This window comes from Topomyia yanbarensis, chromosome 3, assembly GCF_030247195.1.
Source record: "Topomyia yanbarensis strain Yona2022 chromosome 3, ASM3024719v1, whole genome shotgun sequence".
Lineage (NCBI taxonomy): Eukaryota > Metazoa > Arthropoda > Insecta > Diptera > Culicidae > Topomyia > Topomyia yanbarensis.
In genome coordinates, this window is record NC_080672.1 from 365,598,275 (window position 1) to 365,617,660 (window position 19,386).

The 19,386-nt window shown below is 37.2% G+C and overlaps 1 protein-coding gene across 5 annotated transcripts in view; it reads left to right on the top strand.

Annotated features, from left to right (window-relative positions):
• The window catches only part of LOC131693017 (uncharacterized), a 546,650-nt gene that overhangs the window by 439,384 nt on the left and 87,880 nt on the right, over positions 1 to 19,386 (top strand). For all 5 annotated transcript variants that reach the window (XM_058980473.1, XM_058980474.1, XM_058980469.1 and 2 more), the window contains one exon: positions 17,261 to 17,461. In XM_058980473.1, the coding sequence (XP_058836456.1) occupies positions 17,261 to 17,461 (201 nt within the window). The remainder of the gene's footprint in view (positions 1 to 17,260; positions 17,462 to 19,386) is intronic.

The following is a 19,386-nucleotide window of genomic DNA, read 5'->3' on the forward strand; positions in this document are numbered from 1 at the left end:
CGGGTCTTGGGCGAAAATGACACTTTATGAACAAGGAGGTGTGGAAAGGTGTTGACCAAATTTATTCGATAATCTTACATCTTGTTGATTAATATAGTAACGGATTTTATCATGCCTTTTTCATTTCTTTTCTCGCTCTGGGGGATAGCTAATGTAAACTAGAATGACCCTTCTTCCTGATCCTATTCTGCCTGGTAAAATACAATTGGCTTAAATTCAAAGCTTTATATTTGAATGAACAAAAGTAGACAGTTCTAGTCATTGAAATAAACGACGGATTTTTTGCAATTTTGAGTTGAGAATTCTGTTTGTCTTTATCAACATTAAAAGCAAGATGATTGAAAAAGAAAAAAACTCTTCGAGTTTTGGATCCAAGTTTGTTATCTTTTGGGGTAAATTCATTTCATCAGAATTTATAGATGCAGATTTTTGCTAGTCCTCAAATTTTATTTCCAAATCGAACACACTTCACATAATCTTAGAAAAAAGAACAAAACAAAGTTTCATAATTTCCTTTAAGAAGAAATTCCGGAGTCGTTACTCGTTGAACATGGATCACAACAGAAAACGAACAAGAAAATATCAGGCTGGACCATACATTCAGTAACTTCTCAAAGTAAGTCTGTTTATTGAAGATTTCCCTCATAATATGGGATAAGAGCAAAGACAACATATCAAGAAGACAGAGGTGCTAGTTAAGTTCAGAATCTGAAAACATTAACAGCAACACGTCTTTCGGGTAAAGGTGATACATTCTATATCTACTTTTATATTGAGATCGCTATCTTCGTACAATAGACAAAACCTTTATTTCTCATTTACTATGCGATTTCTGTTCAATGTACAGCGATTCCCAAAAGTTAACAAACTTGAACATAAATCTCATCGAGTTATTTTTCTATCTTTCATGAAACTGTCAATCAGGATTCTCAATCGTAATCAAATCAAATGACTGAATATCTAATCGAGTTTGATCAAATATAAAGTTAAAATTTAGGCCAAATATATCCCACAAGACGGTAACGAGCAAAAAGGTTGATTCAAGATTACATCAAGCATACTCCAGAATGAGTGAAGAAAAAAAAAGAAGAAACAAATATATCTGTGACAGAAAAAAACTGTTTCATTCAGCTGCATTACCCAGCATCTTTCAAAAAACGCTTAATTTCGTTCAAATTTTATCTACTCTTCTCTATATCTCCATGCTCCTAAAATATCATTGGTGCGCATAAAACGGTGGAATCTGGAATTATGCTTTTTACGCTTAAAGGTGGGACTTTGCTAACATTCAGTTTCTTCTGAGAACACTGTTAAAATAAGGCGATCCATTTTTTTGACAAATAAAAATGTTTTTGGAATAAAGCTTCTTAACCAATAGGCCCCGTGCGAATCTAGAAACTTTGATGAAAATTTAATAGCTTTCTCTGGCGATTTTAGATCGCGATGTAATTTTCTAAAAAGTTGTACACAATGAAATTGTCCATCATATTCTCACTTTTGTAATATTTGAATATCTAAAGTACTACCTAGGGGCAAAAATGTGAACCAGTTTCATTGAAAAACCCAGGTCTTCAAACAAAAAACCTTTAAAATAAAATAGTTGTTCTGGAGCCCCCGACAGAATATTTTAATTTTACTTTCAAATGAAAGGGAAAAGCCCATTCTATCACATGCTGAAGTTTTAGCGATGTTGATTTTTTTCGAATAAAATTATTCTACTAAACACACCGTGATATAATTCCATCTATCATATCAGCGACAGCACCAAGAATCTTTTGGCTATACTTGTCTGGTATACCCTTGACCAGCAACGGCCATGTGCAGAAAATCGTATACAGGTGTCTATCTACAATAGAACCCGCAGATGTTTGATTTATTTATTTATTTATTTTATAAATGAACGAAAATCATTAACAGGCCGCAATCGGCCCCAATAATGATATCTTAATCTAAACACTCTTAAAAAAATTCAAAAACTTAGACTTGATTATTACGGGACAAATAAAAATCAAACAAATGCGTCACGCGATTCAAAATGCGTTGTAATCGCATTCGCTGTATGACTCGTTCTATTAGGGCTGGAGAATCGATGCGTGCTGACAGCATATCGGCAACAACTAGGGCTCTTGCTGTATTTCTGCGTTGTTGGAGAGTGTCGAGTTGAATAAGTTGACAGCGACTCTCGTAACTAGGTACCGTAAATTGGGGGAACATTGATCACTTTTTCAAAAGTTTTTCAAATAACTATCTTCAATTCAAGTAGATGTAACTGTTTGCATTTTTAAAACAAGTACTGTACAAATTGTTGGGTATTTCATTTCGTTTTACTATTACAATGAAATTAGATTTTTGTAAATTTTCATTCGTTGTTTTCGGGGAAACTTTGATCAGCAAAATATGTCTACCGCAATGAGAGATAACGCTCGAAATGTTGTGTAAATTGCATATCTGCAGGCTATTTCATGGCCCCATATTGCGACTAGAGATGGGCGGATATGGGATTTTTCGTACCCGGACCCGACCCGAACCCGAATATTATTTTTGTAAGCTTACCCGAACCCGACCCGTACCCGGATTTTATAAAAATACAAAACCCGAACCCGACCCGTACCCGAGCATGAAAAAGAATCCGAACCCGAACCCGGCCCGTACCCGACCCGAACCCGACCCAACCCCGACCCGCACCAGCATTAAAAAAAATTAAAAACCGTGCCCGACCCAATCCCGATTTTCAATCAATAAATTTGATCTACGTGATTCGAAGGAGTAGGCGTGCCCAAGGCTACATAGCGGTATTTTAATTTTTGAAGGAAATTCGCTTATTACGTTCGAAAACTGTTATCCAGGCCAAGGGACACTGATAAACAAAATAAAAATAAAATTCTGAACTTCAATATATCACTTCCATTTTCGATGTAGATTTGTGTGCTGAATCCGAACAAGAAGTTCAAAAAAATTATAGTAGAACAGTTTTAATAAAACGGCTAGAAGTTTGTAATTTGAAATTATACTAAATTCACATAGGCTTTTACGACGTATCGATTTCACTGCACTGATCCACAAAACTTCTATATTAAAATACATTGCAGAAGTGTTACGTGCGTGAGTAAGCTACAAAATATTTTAGGTTCTTCAAATTATTTTGAACTTCACATTTTCAGGTTTTAAAACTAAAATGAGCTTTGTACGAACTGCTAGATGCTCTAGGAAAAAAAATTAGCTTTACAATACTTAACGTATGTAGTAGTATGTAGCAAAATTTGTATTATTATTGCACAAAACATAGTCCTGCAGCTTGACTTTCAAGATAAGAACTTTATGACGTGTAAGGGTTAAGTTTGCAACGAATTTTGTATCATTATTTTCTGTATAACTCGTATAAATATTACACGCAGTATTATATACCAATCATTCGATGACTTATCACTTCAATTAGCCTGAAATTATTGTTATAGTTGAATATTACCATAGCTCAAAATCTCTCAAAATTCTTCATTTTATTTTTTAACAGAGTTCTAAATGAAAAAGAGAGGGTTCAAAAAATTGACCCAGAGAAACTCAAATTGGAAATTCTATTTTACAAAAAATGAATAACTTTCGCAATTTTCATCTGATTCAAACAAACAAGTGTTTATATTCATTGGATATTAGTAAGCTTTCAGTTTTCCTCAAAAATAATTTTCTCAATTGCTTTCTCTTGCCCAAAATATTGACCAAGCGCTCATTTTTCTAATTAAACGAGGAAAAAATAAGAAAAAGTTTTACAAACTCGTAACAACGGTCAGAACTGTTAGTCGTATTAAAACAGAATGCTCGGTCAACCAAAAATACATGCAATTATCCTTACTTTAACATAATAATATTCCATGTCGATGTACTTTAACCGTAGATAATTGTGCTTTACTAAACGTACATTTTATTTTAAAGATGAAATTTATTTCTTCACTCTAAGTCGAAAACTGTTCTACGGTAAATTTTTTGGATTCTGGATTCAGTATACGATTTTACATTGAAAATGACTATCAATTTATTGAGTTCAGAAATGCTTATCTTTCGGCATAAATCTTTCCATGTGAACGAAACCAGAAATACCACAGTTCCAGATTCCTCTCGGCAACAGCATTTGACATAGAAGCTGCCACTAATCACGGTGTAGTTAGTGAGATGCGAGGACATTTTTTGAGGAACTATTTTACCTTAAAATCAGGGTATATTTCAGTTTAATGGGCTTCTTTTAGTAAATTTTCGATAAGATAAATTCTTCCAAAAACATCTAAACAAACATCAATTTTATTCTAAATACGCTCAACTTCTATCCATGATTGTTTTGTAATTTATTAAATGATTTTACAATTGAAAAGGGTACAATTTATCTGCTTTTTTATTAATCGGAATAATCTTGTGTATCAATAAATTTTGTAGTAACGCTAAACGTTTTTGTCAATAAAACCATAAAAAATCTACATTTATGTTTGGTGGTTAATCTAGACTATTTTCCTTAAACAGGCCGATAGAAGTCATATCTTTCCCATACACTTGTTTGTCTTTCTGAATGTTGGAAAGGTGAAGGAAATTTACAACATTAATACTTCAAAAATGCTCGAGGAACTTCACAAAAAACAATGTTTCCCCGTTTAATAGTATAGCAAAATTTAGATTATGAACTTCCAGCTCAAAATCTATGAATGGTCCCGTTCATTCAATTCACGCTGACCTATAGGACGACGGTATATCAAAATGGGAATATAACGCTTGTTTTAATATTTTTCTACGAGGATAAGTTATCACTTTTTGATATTGGTGAGAAAAGGTGACCCAAACATTCAAAAATATTTAAACGGGTAAATGCAGAATATTTCGTAAAAACCCGACCCAACCCGTACCCGGAATAAATATTTTTAAATGTACCCGACCCGACCCGTACCCGGTGATAACAAAACCCGAACCCGCGCCGAATCCTACGGGTACGGGTTCGGGTCGGGTATCGGGTAAAAATACCCGTACCCGCCCATCTCTAATTGCGACGTCTCGAACGAGAACTGAATTGTGTAGGGGAATTGTGGGAAAAACCGACACTGTGGGTAAAACTGACACCCCACAACTTTTCCTAGAAATCAAATTTTTATTCATTTCATAATGATACATTATTATTAGTACGTTTATGTAGAGCATTTGAAGAAAAATTCGATCTACGTCAGTGCGCCGAATGTCATAAAAATAAACAAAACATACGACAGCAGCGTTCATACTCGTCTGGATGTAAAATTTCGTTGGCAGATTTTAAGGTTTTAACCGAACAAAAGCTTTTCAAATCACCCCATTTTCTGTACCTATTATTATCGGCCTTTCCTATGATCAACTAGCTGCATTGAAGACGAGTTTGAAAAATTCAATATTTTTAATTGCTTTTATAAAAAAAATGTGCGCTGTTGGGGTAAAACCGACACCCTATGGTTAGGGTAAAACCGACACGCTGTTAAGATGGTTGTGTATACTTGCGATTCATTTCAAAATACTGGGGATTTTTGTGACACTTCAATTAGCCTATTTGAACACTATAGTATTAGCAGAAATACACAGAAATACTTTTATTGTGTTTATTTCTTGTGAGTCTCTTTAAAAATCAAAAATTGGAATTTGTGCTTCTATCGAAGCTTTTGCTATTTCTGCAAAAAGCTCATCAAACCGAATTTCTAGTGTTCTCTTGGTTTGTCATAGACGAACTTTATCACAATGAGACAATGATCTTATGTATACCCCAATAGATCGTTGATGATCAGAGTCCGAAAAATCAAATCTTAAAAAGATAGTTTTACTTAGAAGTGTGTGTGTGTGTGTGTGTGTGTGTGTGTGTGTGTGTGAATGAATTCAATTAGCAGAACGTAGAACGCTTGCAAATATTCTCTTATAAAATGACACTGGAGGTTGCAATGATGTGCGCAAGGATTATTTGGAAATACTCATATCAATAAATAATCCTATAGCTTAAAATACTCTTATTTATAGTACTACGCTTTCCAACTTTCTTCCCTCACTACATGATGAAGCAATAAAAAGCACATATTTGCATCATACATACTCATACTTTATTAATCACGCATATATCTAATTTTTAATAAAGAAAAAGATTTTAATAAAGTGGAGAGAAAATAAATTAAAGGGGGTGTCGATCTTACCCCTATAGGGTGTCGGTTTTACCCGCAGTGCTTCCAAAAAGTCACTTTGTTTTCCAAGTTTTACAACCAATAATTGTTAATGAAATTAATTTTTCGAAGCGCTGAAAAATGAAGTCTTGTTAAGAATTTTCTGAAGAAGAATTGTGCATTAAAATTATAATTTTATTGGTTTTGTGGCAACTTAGAAAAAGTGTTAAGCTTAAGGTGTCGGTTTTAACCATAATTCCCCTAGAAGGATACTGATAACTTTTATCGAACGTTTTCAGGAAAATAGTCGAAATTAAATAGTTAACAACAAAAATCTCGGGTTTTTAAAATGGATTATTGAACAAACATATTTACGGTTTCTAAAAAAGTGATCAGTTCAGTTAAAGTTGATTGATTTCATAAAGATACAAGGGATTGTTTGAACAGATTGATACGATGCAGTAAAGTTGTGTCATTTTCAATTTGAATTTATGGTCATAAAAGATACAATAAATGATAAAATAATCGTTGTCGATAGATGCTGAACATGTTTAGAACATGGTTTGTTTTTTATTTCGATGATTTTGTTAGAGGGAATCATCTTATGGTATGGTACTGAAAAAAATCTCAATTGATCAAACTTACCCCGCTGATCAAAGATACCCCGTTTTACGGTAGCCGAAAAGGATCGCACCAAGGAAGCAAATCGTATAAATTTGCGTTGAATGGTGGTCCACTGAGTCTATAATTCACATCATTGAAGTAAAGTAGGAAGATGAGTGGTCCAAGATGGCTTCCCTGTGGGATGCCAGAGGTAGCATTTCAGAGTAGTCGCTGCCTATATTCACGCTAAGTTGGCGACCGACGAGATACGACTGGAACCAACGAAGGAGTGATCCATTGAATCCCAGTTCGGCCAATTTGGCGATGGCGATGTCGTGATTAATTTTGTCAAAAGCGGTGGACAGATCGGTGTAGATAGCGTCGGTTTGCAAGCCATCCTCGAATCCTTCAGAGACGAATGAAGTGAACGACAATATATTCGTCATAGTTGATCGGCTTTGCATGAATCCATGTTGGTCATCTGAAATATATTGCTTGCATTGAAAAAACACCGGCTCCATTACAACTAACTCGAAAAGTTTAGATACAGCACATAGTGCAGAAATTCCACGGTAGTTTTCTATGTTCTTTTTATCTCCTTTCTTATGAACTGGAAACACGAATGCTGATTTCCATAACAATGGAAACGTTGCCGATTACAGCGATAATTCGAACAACCGACGCAGTAGTTCGGCCAAGCCGCTAATACATTTATTCAGAAGCACAGACGGAATATCATCCGGGCCAGGAGAGGACGATAATTTTAGCCGAGAGTCAGCTGAGATAATTTGCAAATTACTCACATGAAGCTCATTTATCGAGTGTTCAAGTTGAGGTACACTACTGGTGGCAGTGGCAACCTGGTGCGCAAACAAGGTTTCGGCGACAAAAACGCTGGAGAATTTTGTGGCGAACATTTTGCAGATACCTTGCGTATTGTTCTCGATTTCGCCATCTAAAAACATCGTCGAGGGTAAACCAGTTTCGTTTCACTGCTCATTCACATATCTCCAGAAATACTTTGGATCCGCTTTCAGCTTGCGTTGCATTCATCGTTCGTAGCTGGAAAAACAGATCGCGTTTTTTATAATCATGATTTAGTCTGATGTAGTAATCTCTTAAGAACAAAGTGCGGTGCTTGCTAAATTTTCGAAGCGCTGCACGTTTAGCTGTTTTTAGCCGACGATGAAGCTCTGCAGTGTACCACGGATATTTCAATATCAATTCTTCAAAAGGGCTAATAAGATTTTTATAAACAAACTTATTTCGCTCATTATTCCGCTGTCGAGTCAAATTTCATGAAAGATACACATGAATCAACATCTTTACCCTTGGTAGAATCAATTTCAAATGTCTTCTGGGTTGAAAATATAACAAATTAAGAGAAATCAGCAAAACAAAAGTTTGTTTACAAATCTTATTAGCCCTATTCTAATGTTGATATGGATTTGTCAGCTTGGTGACTACTCATTCTAGGAACATGGCGATCCATCAGGTAGGTCAAGATGTTACAGAAAGTCTGTGTGGCAGTGTTTACATCATTAGTATCCAGAACAGAGTCCCAGTCGATATCATTAAGTACATCCAGCATACTGACATAATCGGCGCGCTTGAAATTGTGAAGTGGATTAGAAGAATTATTCACAAATTTTGAATTCGGACCGTCCTGGAGCGCGAGATGCAAGGGGGGATGATGTCGAACGTGTTTCACTAGCGGCGCACAGTGTCGCCTAACCAGACTAAACCTCAAAATTTTATTATGAATTTTTCATGATATACAATTTTTTTATGTTTGTAAACAGATTGAATAGAGTCTTCTCAAAATATTAAGTCTTAAGAAAGATAGATTTTTTACAGAACTTTAAAGGTGAAAAGATGATCAATTCTTGAAAAAATCTCTATTCAAACCTATTTTAATTAAAATGACTATAATTTTTTAGTTTAGATTCCGATTAGGGTCGAACTGGTTTCATTTTAAAGATTATTCGCTAAGCTTATACTTGCCATTCGATTAAGTTGATGCAAGTTTTTTTCACGCTCATATATGAAGAACAAAAAAAATCACGCATTAAATTAAACTTATAATGTTCAAAGTGACTGTACATTTTTTGAAACAGTTCGGAACGATCGTTTGTAGTTAATGACGCTTGAAAATTAGTTTCCGAAAATGAATGTCTTGTTTTGCCCCTTTCTGCCCCGAGGTATGAAAAAAGTGATTGTATCCACCATTCAAGAATTTCTGAAGATATATTTCAGTCCGCTAACCGATTTCCTAAATACTCCAAACCGGTCGTAAAGCGTGGTACAGCATACCGTGGAACTTAAACATTGTCATTCGGCCCAGAGAATCAGATTCCGCAGTCCCAAAACAGACCAACAATGGTCGCACAAATATTATCAATAATACGTTTTAATAAATTACAATCATACGCAAATGAAATTGAAAAAAATCTCTCTCGTAACCTTTTTACGAAAGAGTTTAGAGTATATGTACCATCGAATTGGTTTTAATGTGATGGGGTCGTCTCCGATTCGAGTTTGAATTGTGCGGATTAACTGACGCATGAGGTTGGCTGTTAAACGTTTGCATTCCAGTCGATATTCAACTCTCGGCGTGTTCGGTTGTGTTATCATAGGTAGAAGATTGTGAGTGAATAGTGGTCTATTGTTCGGTTTACACCAGCGTCGTCTGCTCGTAGCTCTTCTAACAGATAAGTGATTGTGTATCTTACATCTTTTTTCCACATTAACTGTAATTAGTGAGGTTAAATCTCCGGTTGGTTGGGAGCTTGGCTCCATCCGAAAACCATGGAATTTGAGATTTCCAATAACTCAGCAGACCCTCCTCCTACCGAGAATCAGAATACTTCGCCGCCTCTATCAATAGAAACACCTGATAATCAGTCCTCCCCCGCCGATACGGCAATTGAATCTAACCTCGACACCCCTCAATCGATAACAAAAAAGCCAAAACGTGTTCGGCAATATCCGGAATCTTCCAAAGGCCCGTATGAGGTGTTCGCTCGACAAATCGATAAACCCATTAACGCGTTGCTTGTTGCAGCTGAGCTACATAAGCACTACAAGTCCGTTAAGGAGATACGCAAAGTGAATTTTAGTAAGCTCCGCATAGTGTTCTCGAATCGAGAAGAAGCTAACAAGGTCGTCTTCAATGAGCTCCTAAACCGTTTGTACAGAATTTATGTGCCCAGTGAAAAAGTAGAAATTGACGGAGTAATCCATCAATCTGATCTTGATTTTATTCGTGTCATTAACGACGGCATCGGAAAGTTCAAAGATCCACGTGTTCCATCGGTATCCATTCTCGAATGCCATCAACTTGCAGAATCAATCTTCAAAGGAAACTCTAAACAATATGCCCCTTCCAACTCGATCCGTGTAACTTTCTCAGGAACTATTCTCCCGGACTTTGTGCAAATAGATGGGGTTCTGATTCCGGTTCGATTATACTCTCCTAAATTGATGATCTGTAACAAATGCAAAAGGTACGGACACACAGAAGCGATGTGTGCCAACAAATTTAGATGTAGTTGTGGGCAAGTTCACAATGAAGATGAGTGCCAAATACAAGAAAAGGTCTGCCTGAATTGCCAAGGCGCTCATGCTTCGCAACGGGACTGTCCAGTGTATAAGCAAAGAGTTTCACTAGCTAGAGCACGGATAATCCAAAAATCTAAATTGAGCTACGCTGCTGCCATACAAACCAGTAATTCCGTCGATATTACTCACGAGAACCAGTTTAGCTCTCTCAGTGAGCTTTCAGATATTGACGAAGCAATCCCTCACAGTAGTTACGCAGAAACCCCCAAACGTAAAAAAGTTCAACGTATATCTCACCCTAAAAGAGTTAAACCTTGCCCAACTTCTCAATCTCTGTCCGCTAGATCACTCTCGTCGCAGCCATCTCATCTAAAGCTTTCCGCTACTTCGGGCTTTCAGTTTAATAAGAACGATTTCCCTAGCCTATCTAATGATACAAAAGAAAAAAAACAAATTGGATAATCCGAAAAACCAAGAGACGGCTCCAGTGAAAAAGTTTACAATTTCTGATGTAATTAATTTCTTTGCAAATCTATTGAATTTAGACCCAACGTGGAAGTCCCTTCTGATCCAACTGTCACCCATTCTGAATACCTTTATCGAGAAGCTCATTTTATCTTGGCCACTCCTTGGATCTTTATTGACGATCGATGGATAGACACACCCGAAATAGAATGCTCACGATGCTCCAATGGAACAGTAGAAGTATAATTCCAAAATCTGCTAATTTACGTTCATTTATTCAAACATACGATATAGACTGCTTTGCCATATGCGAAACGATGCTAACACAAGATTTATTCTTTGACATTCCGTCTTTCAATATCATCAGGTCGGATAGACAAATTCGAGCGGGAGGTGTTATGCTCGGTATCAAAAACTTATATTCATATCGTCGAATTAATCTTCCCAATATTCTACCCATCGAAGCTATAGCTTGTTCAGTGACAATTAAAAACGAACTGTTCAACATTGCTCCGGTATACATTCCACCATTACCAAACAAACTAGATCCTCAAAAGTTGAGAGAACTGATTGCGCGCCTTCCCCACCCAACATTCATACTTGGAGACTTCAATTCGCATGGATGTATGTGGGGAGAATCTACCGACGATACTAGATCTAGGGTGATTTACGAGTTGCTAGACGATTACAACCTCTCTGTTCTCAATACAGGAGAGATAACACGAATAGCTTGTCCTCCAGCACGATGTAGCAGAGTTGATTTGTCTCTGTGTTCATCTACGATTGCTCTTAATTGCTCATGGAGCACACTTGATGATCCAGCGGGAAGCGATCATCTCCCTATTCTGTTAAAGTACGCAACCCACTCAAAAAATGAGTGCTATGTGTCATTTGATATGTGTAAAAATATAGATTGGGAAGCATATTCTGCTATTATTTTGGAAAACGTTGAAAGCTACAGGCCGGTTCACCCAAGTGAATTGTATTCGTTTATATCTCAGTTGATCGTGGATTCTGCCCTCCAAGCGCAGACCAAACCGATTCACCAATCTGGCGACAATATGGTGGGATAAAGAATGCACAGATATTATTAAAATAAGATCGGAAGCGTTTGTAATATTTAGGAAAGAGGGTTTATTCGAACAGTTTCTAAAATATAAAGAAGCTGAGGCTAAAAGCAAGAAAATATTAAAAAGAAAAAAACGGGAATATTGGAAAAAATTTGTCCAATCATTGACTAGAGAAACAGCAATGTCCACACTGTGGTCTACTGCTCGGAAACTGCGAAATTTGCAGCCGGAACTTAGCAATCGCGAAGAATATAATTCTAATTGGATGGAGCAATTTGCAGACAATTTATGCCCTGCATTTGTTGCTGTAAATACCCCAATATTTCACAACTCCCATAAATCAATCTGCTCTCTGGACGATAAATTTACTGTTGGTGAATTAGAATGTGCATTGCATGATTGTAACAATTCCTCTCCTGGATTAGATAATATCCGCTTTTCACTTATAAAAAATCTACCGCTGCCCGCAAAACTAGTTTTGATAGACGCATTCAACTGGATGTTCTCGAATAACGTAGTACCGGAGGCTTGGAGACAGATTAAAATAGTTGCCATTGCCAAACCAGGGAAAGATGCCAACGATTTCACTTCATATCGCCCAGTAGGTCTTATTTCATGTCTGCGTAAAACTTTAGAAAAAATGATTTTCACAAGACTTGAAAGCTGGGCCGAAAAGCACGGTTGTCTCTCTCCAACTCAGTACGGTTTTCGACAGACCCGTAGCACAAGAGATTGCCATGCCTTGTTAGCTACAGACATTCAACTGGCTTTCGAATCCAAGGAAGAATTGGCAGCAGTTTTCTTGGATATCAAAGGTGCCTACGACTCAGTGTTAATTGATGTGTTGTGTAAAAAGCTTAACAACAACGGAGTTCCGCGGGCCATGAGTGGTTTTATATACAATCTTCTTTATACAAAACAGATGCATTTTGCTCATAACAACGAAATCAAGGCTTTTCGCACTAGTCATATGGGATTGACACAAGGGTCGACCCTTAGTCCTTTGCTATTCAATGTGTACACTAGTGATATCGATAGTTGTTTACAAAGTGATTGTGTTTTAGTGCAATATGCAGATGATTACTGTGTATGGGCCACGGGAAAGAAATGTGATGATATTAAACAACATCTACAGGAGAGCCTGAATAACATAGCTAGATGGGCAGACCAGATTGGAGTTAGATTTTCAGTAGCCAAAATTGAAATGGTAGTTTTCTCGAGAAAACGTCCTGCTTCATCTATTCAATTATTCTTATATGATGTTGTGATCACGCAATCTCTAATTTTCAAGTATCTTGGTCTCTGGTTTGACTCCAAATGTACCTGGAAAGCTCATGTGGAATATTTGATGAGTAAATGTCAACGACGTACAAACTTTTTAAAAACAATTTCTAGCACATGGTGGGGTGCGCAACCCTCGGACATGATTATGTTGTACAAGACAACAATTCTTTCCGTCATAGAGTATGGATGTGTTGCGTTCCAAATGATGGCTAAAACTCATTTGGCAAAAATTGAACGTGTGCAATACCGTTGCCTGAGAATATGTCTAGGTTTGATGATTTCGACCCATACCATGTCTGTGGAGGTTATAGCTGGTGTCCCGCCATTATTTATCCGTTTCTGTCAACTAAACTCTCGATATTTAATTTCCTGTCATGTCAGGTCCACAAAAATCATGGAAAGGCTTGATTTGCTTTTTGAGGTAAACCCACAATGCAAGTTTTTATTTGTCTATAGAGAATGTTTGTCCATTCCGTCATCAACATCTAGCCTAATGCATTATTATGATCTTTCCATACAATCTCGTACTTATGTAATCCCATCAGATACATCTCTTATTCGCGATATGAAATCCATTCCGGATTATATCCGTCCATCTCCAATAAAACTTTTGTGCGATGAAAAAATGTCTTCTTTCCCGCAAGAAAACATATTTTTCACAGACGGCTCGATGATAAACGACTCCACAGGCTTTGGAGTTTATAACAGCCAGCATGAAGCTTTCTTCAAACTGGAAAGCCCATGTTCTGTGTATACAGCCGAACTAACTGCTATTCTGTATGTGTGCGAGTATATCCGGTCCCTTCCTCAAGGGAACTTTTTAATATGCTCAGATAGTTACAGCTCAATTAAAGCTTTGGAGTCGATAAAAATTAATAGCAAATCAGTGCAAGCTGTGATTAAAATACGAAAATCCGTCCACTACCTGTCTGAACACCAATCTAAAATATCTCTGCTATGGGTTCCAGCACATTCCAATATAAACGGTAATGAGCGTGCAGACTTGCTGGCTAAGAAAGGGGCTAGAGAAGGCAGTGTTTTTCATAGAGCAATAGAACCACAAGATTTCTTTCCTTTGGTCGATAAAATCGCAACCGAAAACTGGCAGCGAATGTGGACGGAAGGTGAATTAGGAAGGCACTGCCATAGCATTTTACCTACTGTGAATAGAACTCCATGGTTTTCCGGAAAAAACGTTGAGAGACCTTTTATAAAAAATATGTCCCGTTTAATTGCCAACCACTACACTCAAAATGCGCATCTTTTCAGAATAAACATCTTTGCGAGTGCAGGAAGGGTTATGGTGACATAGACCATTTGATTTGGAACTGCGACCGATTCGATACTCCTAGGAATAATCTAGTACAAGACCTAATCAGCATTGGCCGAGAAACAAGTATACCGATTCGAAATGTGTTGGGGACAATGGACATACCGTATATGATGATGATAAACAATTTCCTCATGAATACTAAAACACAAATCTAACATAAGTCTAAAGAAGCTCATAACCTTACTGTTTAACTAAACTAACCTTTAATCAAAAATTCGAATTCTAACAATTTTCAAAAGATTTTATTTATTGTGCATTTGATATTCGGCTCTGTAATGGGAAACCAATGATCCTAATAAAATTAAAAAAAAAAAAAAAAAAAAAAAACGTTTGCATTTAGCTACAATCGCAGCTGACTGGAAGAGAACATAGGGTTACCTTCGATGGCTCTGCTCTACCTAACTACCCCCTCTTTGACAAGGTTCGACTAACTGTTCGCATTTTTGTGCCGCGTGTCGCGAGCTGTAGTACAGTTTGCTCGGATAAATTCTTGCCTTTATGATAGTACATCTACAGGAACTTATCGTTTAGTGAATAATACAACTATAAGTGATGCACGAAATTTATTTTCTGGAATAATTAAGATAAATAATTTGTGTCTTCGACAAAGTTGTAGCAAATGTTACTACAATAGAAATTGCTGAAGATATGATATGGTTGCTCCATTTGTTTCTTTATTTTAATAATCTGACTATTTTTGTAGTCACTAATTTTATTAATATCATTCAAATTATTTATTTGACACAATTTTGACATAATTTAATTCCATATTTTTTCAATATCATGTAATTTTTCATTTCAAACATTTAATGCATTTTCTTTTGTTTATCTTTTTCTTCTTCTTATTGATTTTATGCATTCTATTCAATTTGTTTTTTTTTATTCATTCAATTCATTGTAGTGTTTTCATTATTTAAAATTATATTTTTATTGCTTTATTTTATTATTTTTATCCTTTTCTTTTCTTTTTTTATTTCATTAATTTTTGTCAATTCAAAAGTCGCTTTAGTAACTTTTTTTATTCATATTTATATTTCCAGGACATACATTTTATTCAGCTTATTATATTATGAATGATCCTACAATGATATGAGAAAGAAACGTCTCGTCTCACTGCTAGGTGGATTAAGTCGATTTTTATTTCAACTAAGAAGTCTATCATTTAATAGTCCGTTCAGTTGATATTTTAAATAGTTTCTCATCTTACTATTTTCCTATTTATTGGACCCTCTCTCCCTCTCGCTCTTCCCAAGCTAGTTTGTTTTTTGTTCAACCTTTTGAAAACAACACACACCTGAGAAACTTTTGAGGAAAAAGTGCACACCTACATTTTCAATTACACTGAAAACAAGTGCCCCGCCGCACAGCATCATCAAGATTGCAAATAATTCAAGCTGGAAGAATATTTAATTTTCTTTTCCGGCATGTCACTCACTTGGCGTAGATAGCGCACAGTGTGAACAACCTTTTCAAGAAGGCTTCGCTGGCTTATGGGAGGCTATTACTGCTGAGCTCTGGAAGCGTAGATCAATTTTTACGGTCAAACAAATGCCAACTCTCAGAGTGCGCATTTGACAATTTCTAACAACATTACCAAATTTCAAATTCATCGGTAAAATTTTCTCTTGAAATATTATACTCACAACAAACGATGTAAAAAACTATGCAATCTATACGTAATCATCAGTAATAAAATGCAAATGCAATAAAAGCAATAAAATATGTAAATATATTTCACTAGACAACGCATTTCTCAGTGTAGTGTATGGACTCCGACCACCTCGAACGTCCTTTCATAGTATAGGGGCCATGCATAAATGACGTAGCATTTTGGGGGGTAGGGGGGGTATACTAAATTTGTGACGAAGTGTGACGAGGGGGAGGGTAGGGTCAGAAGTTGCGCGACGTAGCGTTAAGATTTTTTTTACGGGAATTAAAACCCATTGATTAGAAAAAAAACAATTTGATGGATGATGGGAATGGAGGACCCAAGAGAAATAAATTTAAATTCACACAAGGTACTTTTCATGAAATTTTTAATGTAGTAAGTTTACGTGTATGCGGATTTAACCTGCTACATTAGTTAGCTAATCTTGCTATCTAGTAGACTTAGTTTGTTAGCTGAATTAAGTTTTCTCTTCGGATTCAACCAAACAAAATTTAGTAATTTTATCGAATGTATGCTTCTTAGAATCATGGGCAGCTGCAGCATCGTGAACTGAGAGATCTTTTGTTCATATTCCATGACATATAAAACTCAAAACAAAATTATTAACGCTATATTTTTCATGAAATGGGTTTATTTTGTTCGCAATTTGCTTTTATAATCAAAATGTTAATAAAAGCCGTCAAAAATTTTGTAAATACATATATTTAAAAAAATTGTAAAACATATTAAATTTTTTTTTCATTCCCCGGTCGCGTTGGAAAGGGGGGGGGGGGGGGTTGTCAGAAATGCTACGTTATTTACAAGGGGGAGGTTAGAGTTTTGTGACAAAATGCTACGAGGGGGGAGGGAGGGGTCGAAAAACGCCGAAAAAAAGCTACGTCATTTGTGTACGGCCCCATACCAGAATTCCCTCCTGTGTGGTATTGCACCATGTTGTGACGATTCGCAAGTACTCTAAAAATGTCCATTTTACACATTGTCCTTATTGTACCTGACAGGCATCACTCTTTCCAGCAGCGATAACCACAGCAACAACAACAACAACAATCCCTTCACATTACGATCGAATAGTTAATGGCGGGGAAAGTGGTCTACATTTTTGAAATCTGTTTGTTTATGTCTATTTCCGCAGCACGACGTCCCACCGGGCAAGCATGCCTTCATCGTGATCAGCCAACCGAAAGGCAATCTGGTCTGGGTTTCGACCGATGCTTCAGCGGTCACCCCGGGCGGTAGTGGCAGTGGAACTGGCGGCGGTGGCAGCAGTACTACCAGCGATAAGGAAAAGTATAAACCTCGGCTGCATACCTGGAACGAGTGCGACAGTGTCCAGGTAAGTTGCCAGTTCATTCTGTTCCCTTACTGTGTATAGTTCGGCGGTACTTTTCCAACTCCTATTGCTTGTACAGTAGATAGGTACGGCCATGCCAGCTTTTCAGTGTAGCTGTGAAAATCAAATTGGGTTTGTTTATGCAACAGTATCTCCCATTAAGTGGTTAGTACTATTAAAATTAACGGTGGTCAAACTCAAATTCGATGAATGTAAACATGATCCTAGATCAAAGCTTTCCAACCAAAATCCTTTTCATCTGTACAAAACACATACAAAAACACACGCAATCCAACAACCCCGTTTCATACATTTAAACTCACACACATAACTGGCAGCCCATAAAAACGGAACGATTCTGCTTACATAAACTGCATCAGTAGCATGAAAATACCAGCCACGTAATGTAATAAAAACAGCCTTAATGTATAAGCCGATGTGCTTGCAGTGCGCAAATTGTCCCGGTGCTGTTTTTGTGTGCTTTTGTAAGTATGCTATTTGCTACTGCTTTTAAAGCATAATCTGTGCGCCCACATGCTGAACAATAAATTTAGATAAAGGAACAGGAAGAGCTTTCACGGCATGGCAAATACAGCAGCCGATTAGGGTTAGTCTCATAAGAAATTCTGTTCTCGTTTAATATTTTTATTTCTGTGGGAACCATCAAATCAGAGTTCATCCCCGCCTTACGGTGGGCGAATCTGATTAGACAGGTTTTTCGGGGATGCTTTCTCCGAACACACTTTTTAATGAAGTATTTAAGGAACTGATGGTGTAGCTATCGCGTCGTTCCTTCGCTAATGGTTCCATTCTAATGCGTACGGTTTACGTTATATGCTCGAAAGCGTCGGCGTGTTATGTAAATCACTGTTACTTACAAGGGCTTCAAGATGTTTTATGGAAACATTGGGTGGGCAAATCGCGGGAGAAGGTTCGCTGTAGCCGATTTCATCACAAGTTTAAGATTTCTGAACTTTCGGTATGGCAACTTATGCCTGAACTTTTTAAGACTAAAGATGGCCGTCTATTTAAATAGTACTGATTTTTTTAAAGTAATTTAGCCACATTTTATCATTAACCTCATCTCTCATCATCTAATGTTGGATAAGGCCGTTAAATGCAGCTGCCGAAACACACTTTATTCCGGAAAACTACCCAGAAAATACGACTGATTTTAGCTTGCTGGGAAGCTAAGGGAAGTGACCTGACTAAAAATTAATTTGAAATCACACCGTTTTAACTTCTCCTCTTTATGAATTTTCTCGACAACAGGAAAAAAGCATTCAGCAGTAAGGAACAAAATTAAGTTTTACTCCGACTATCACCTGCATTACGTACTCATCTGCAAAACAAAATTAAAATTTACAATTTCATTGCACAAGACAATCCAGAAAGAAGGAAACAAAGAAACAAGAAACTGGAAACAAGAAACTGGAACCTGGAACCTGGAACCTGGAACCTGGAACCTGGAACCTGGAACCTGGAACCTGGAACCTGGAACCTGGAACCTGGAACCTGGAACCTGGAACCTGGAACCTGGAACCTGGAACCTGGAACCTGGAACCTGGAACCTGGAACCTGGAACCTGGAACCTGGAACCTGGAACCTGGAACCTGGAACCTGGAACCTGGAACCTGGAACCTGGAACCTGGAACCTGGAACCTGGAACCTGGAACCTGGAACCTGGAACCTGGAACCTGGAACCTGGAACCTGGAACCTGGAACCTGGAACCTGGAACCTGGAACCTGGAACCTGGAACCTGGAACCTGGAACCTGGAACCTGGAGCCTGGAACCTGGAACCTGGAACCTGGAACCTGGAACCTGGAACCTGGAACCTGGAACCTGGAACCTGGAACCAGGAACCAGGAACCTGGAAACTGGAAACAGGAAACAGGAAACTGGAATATGGAAAACGAAATCTTATCT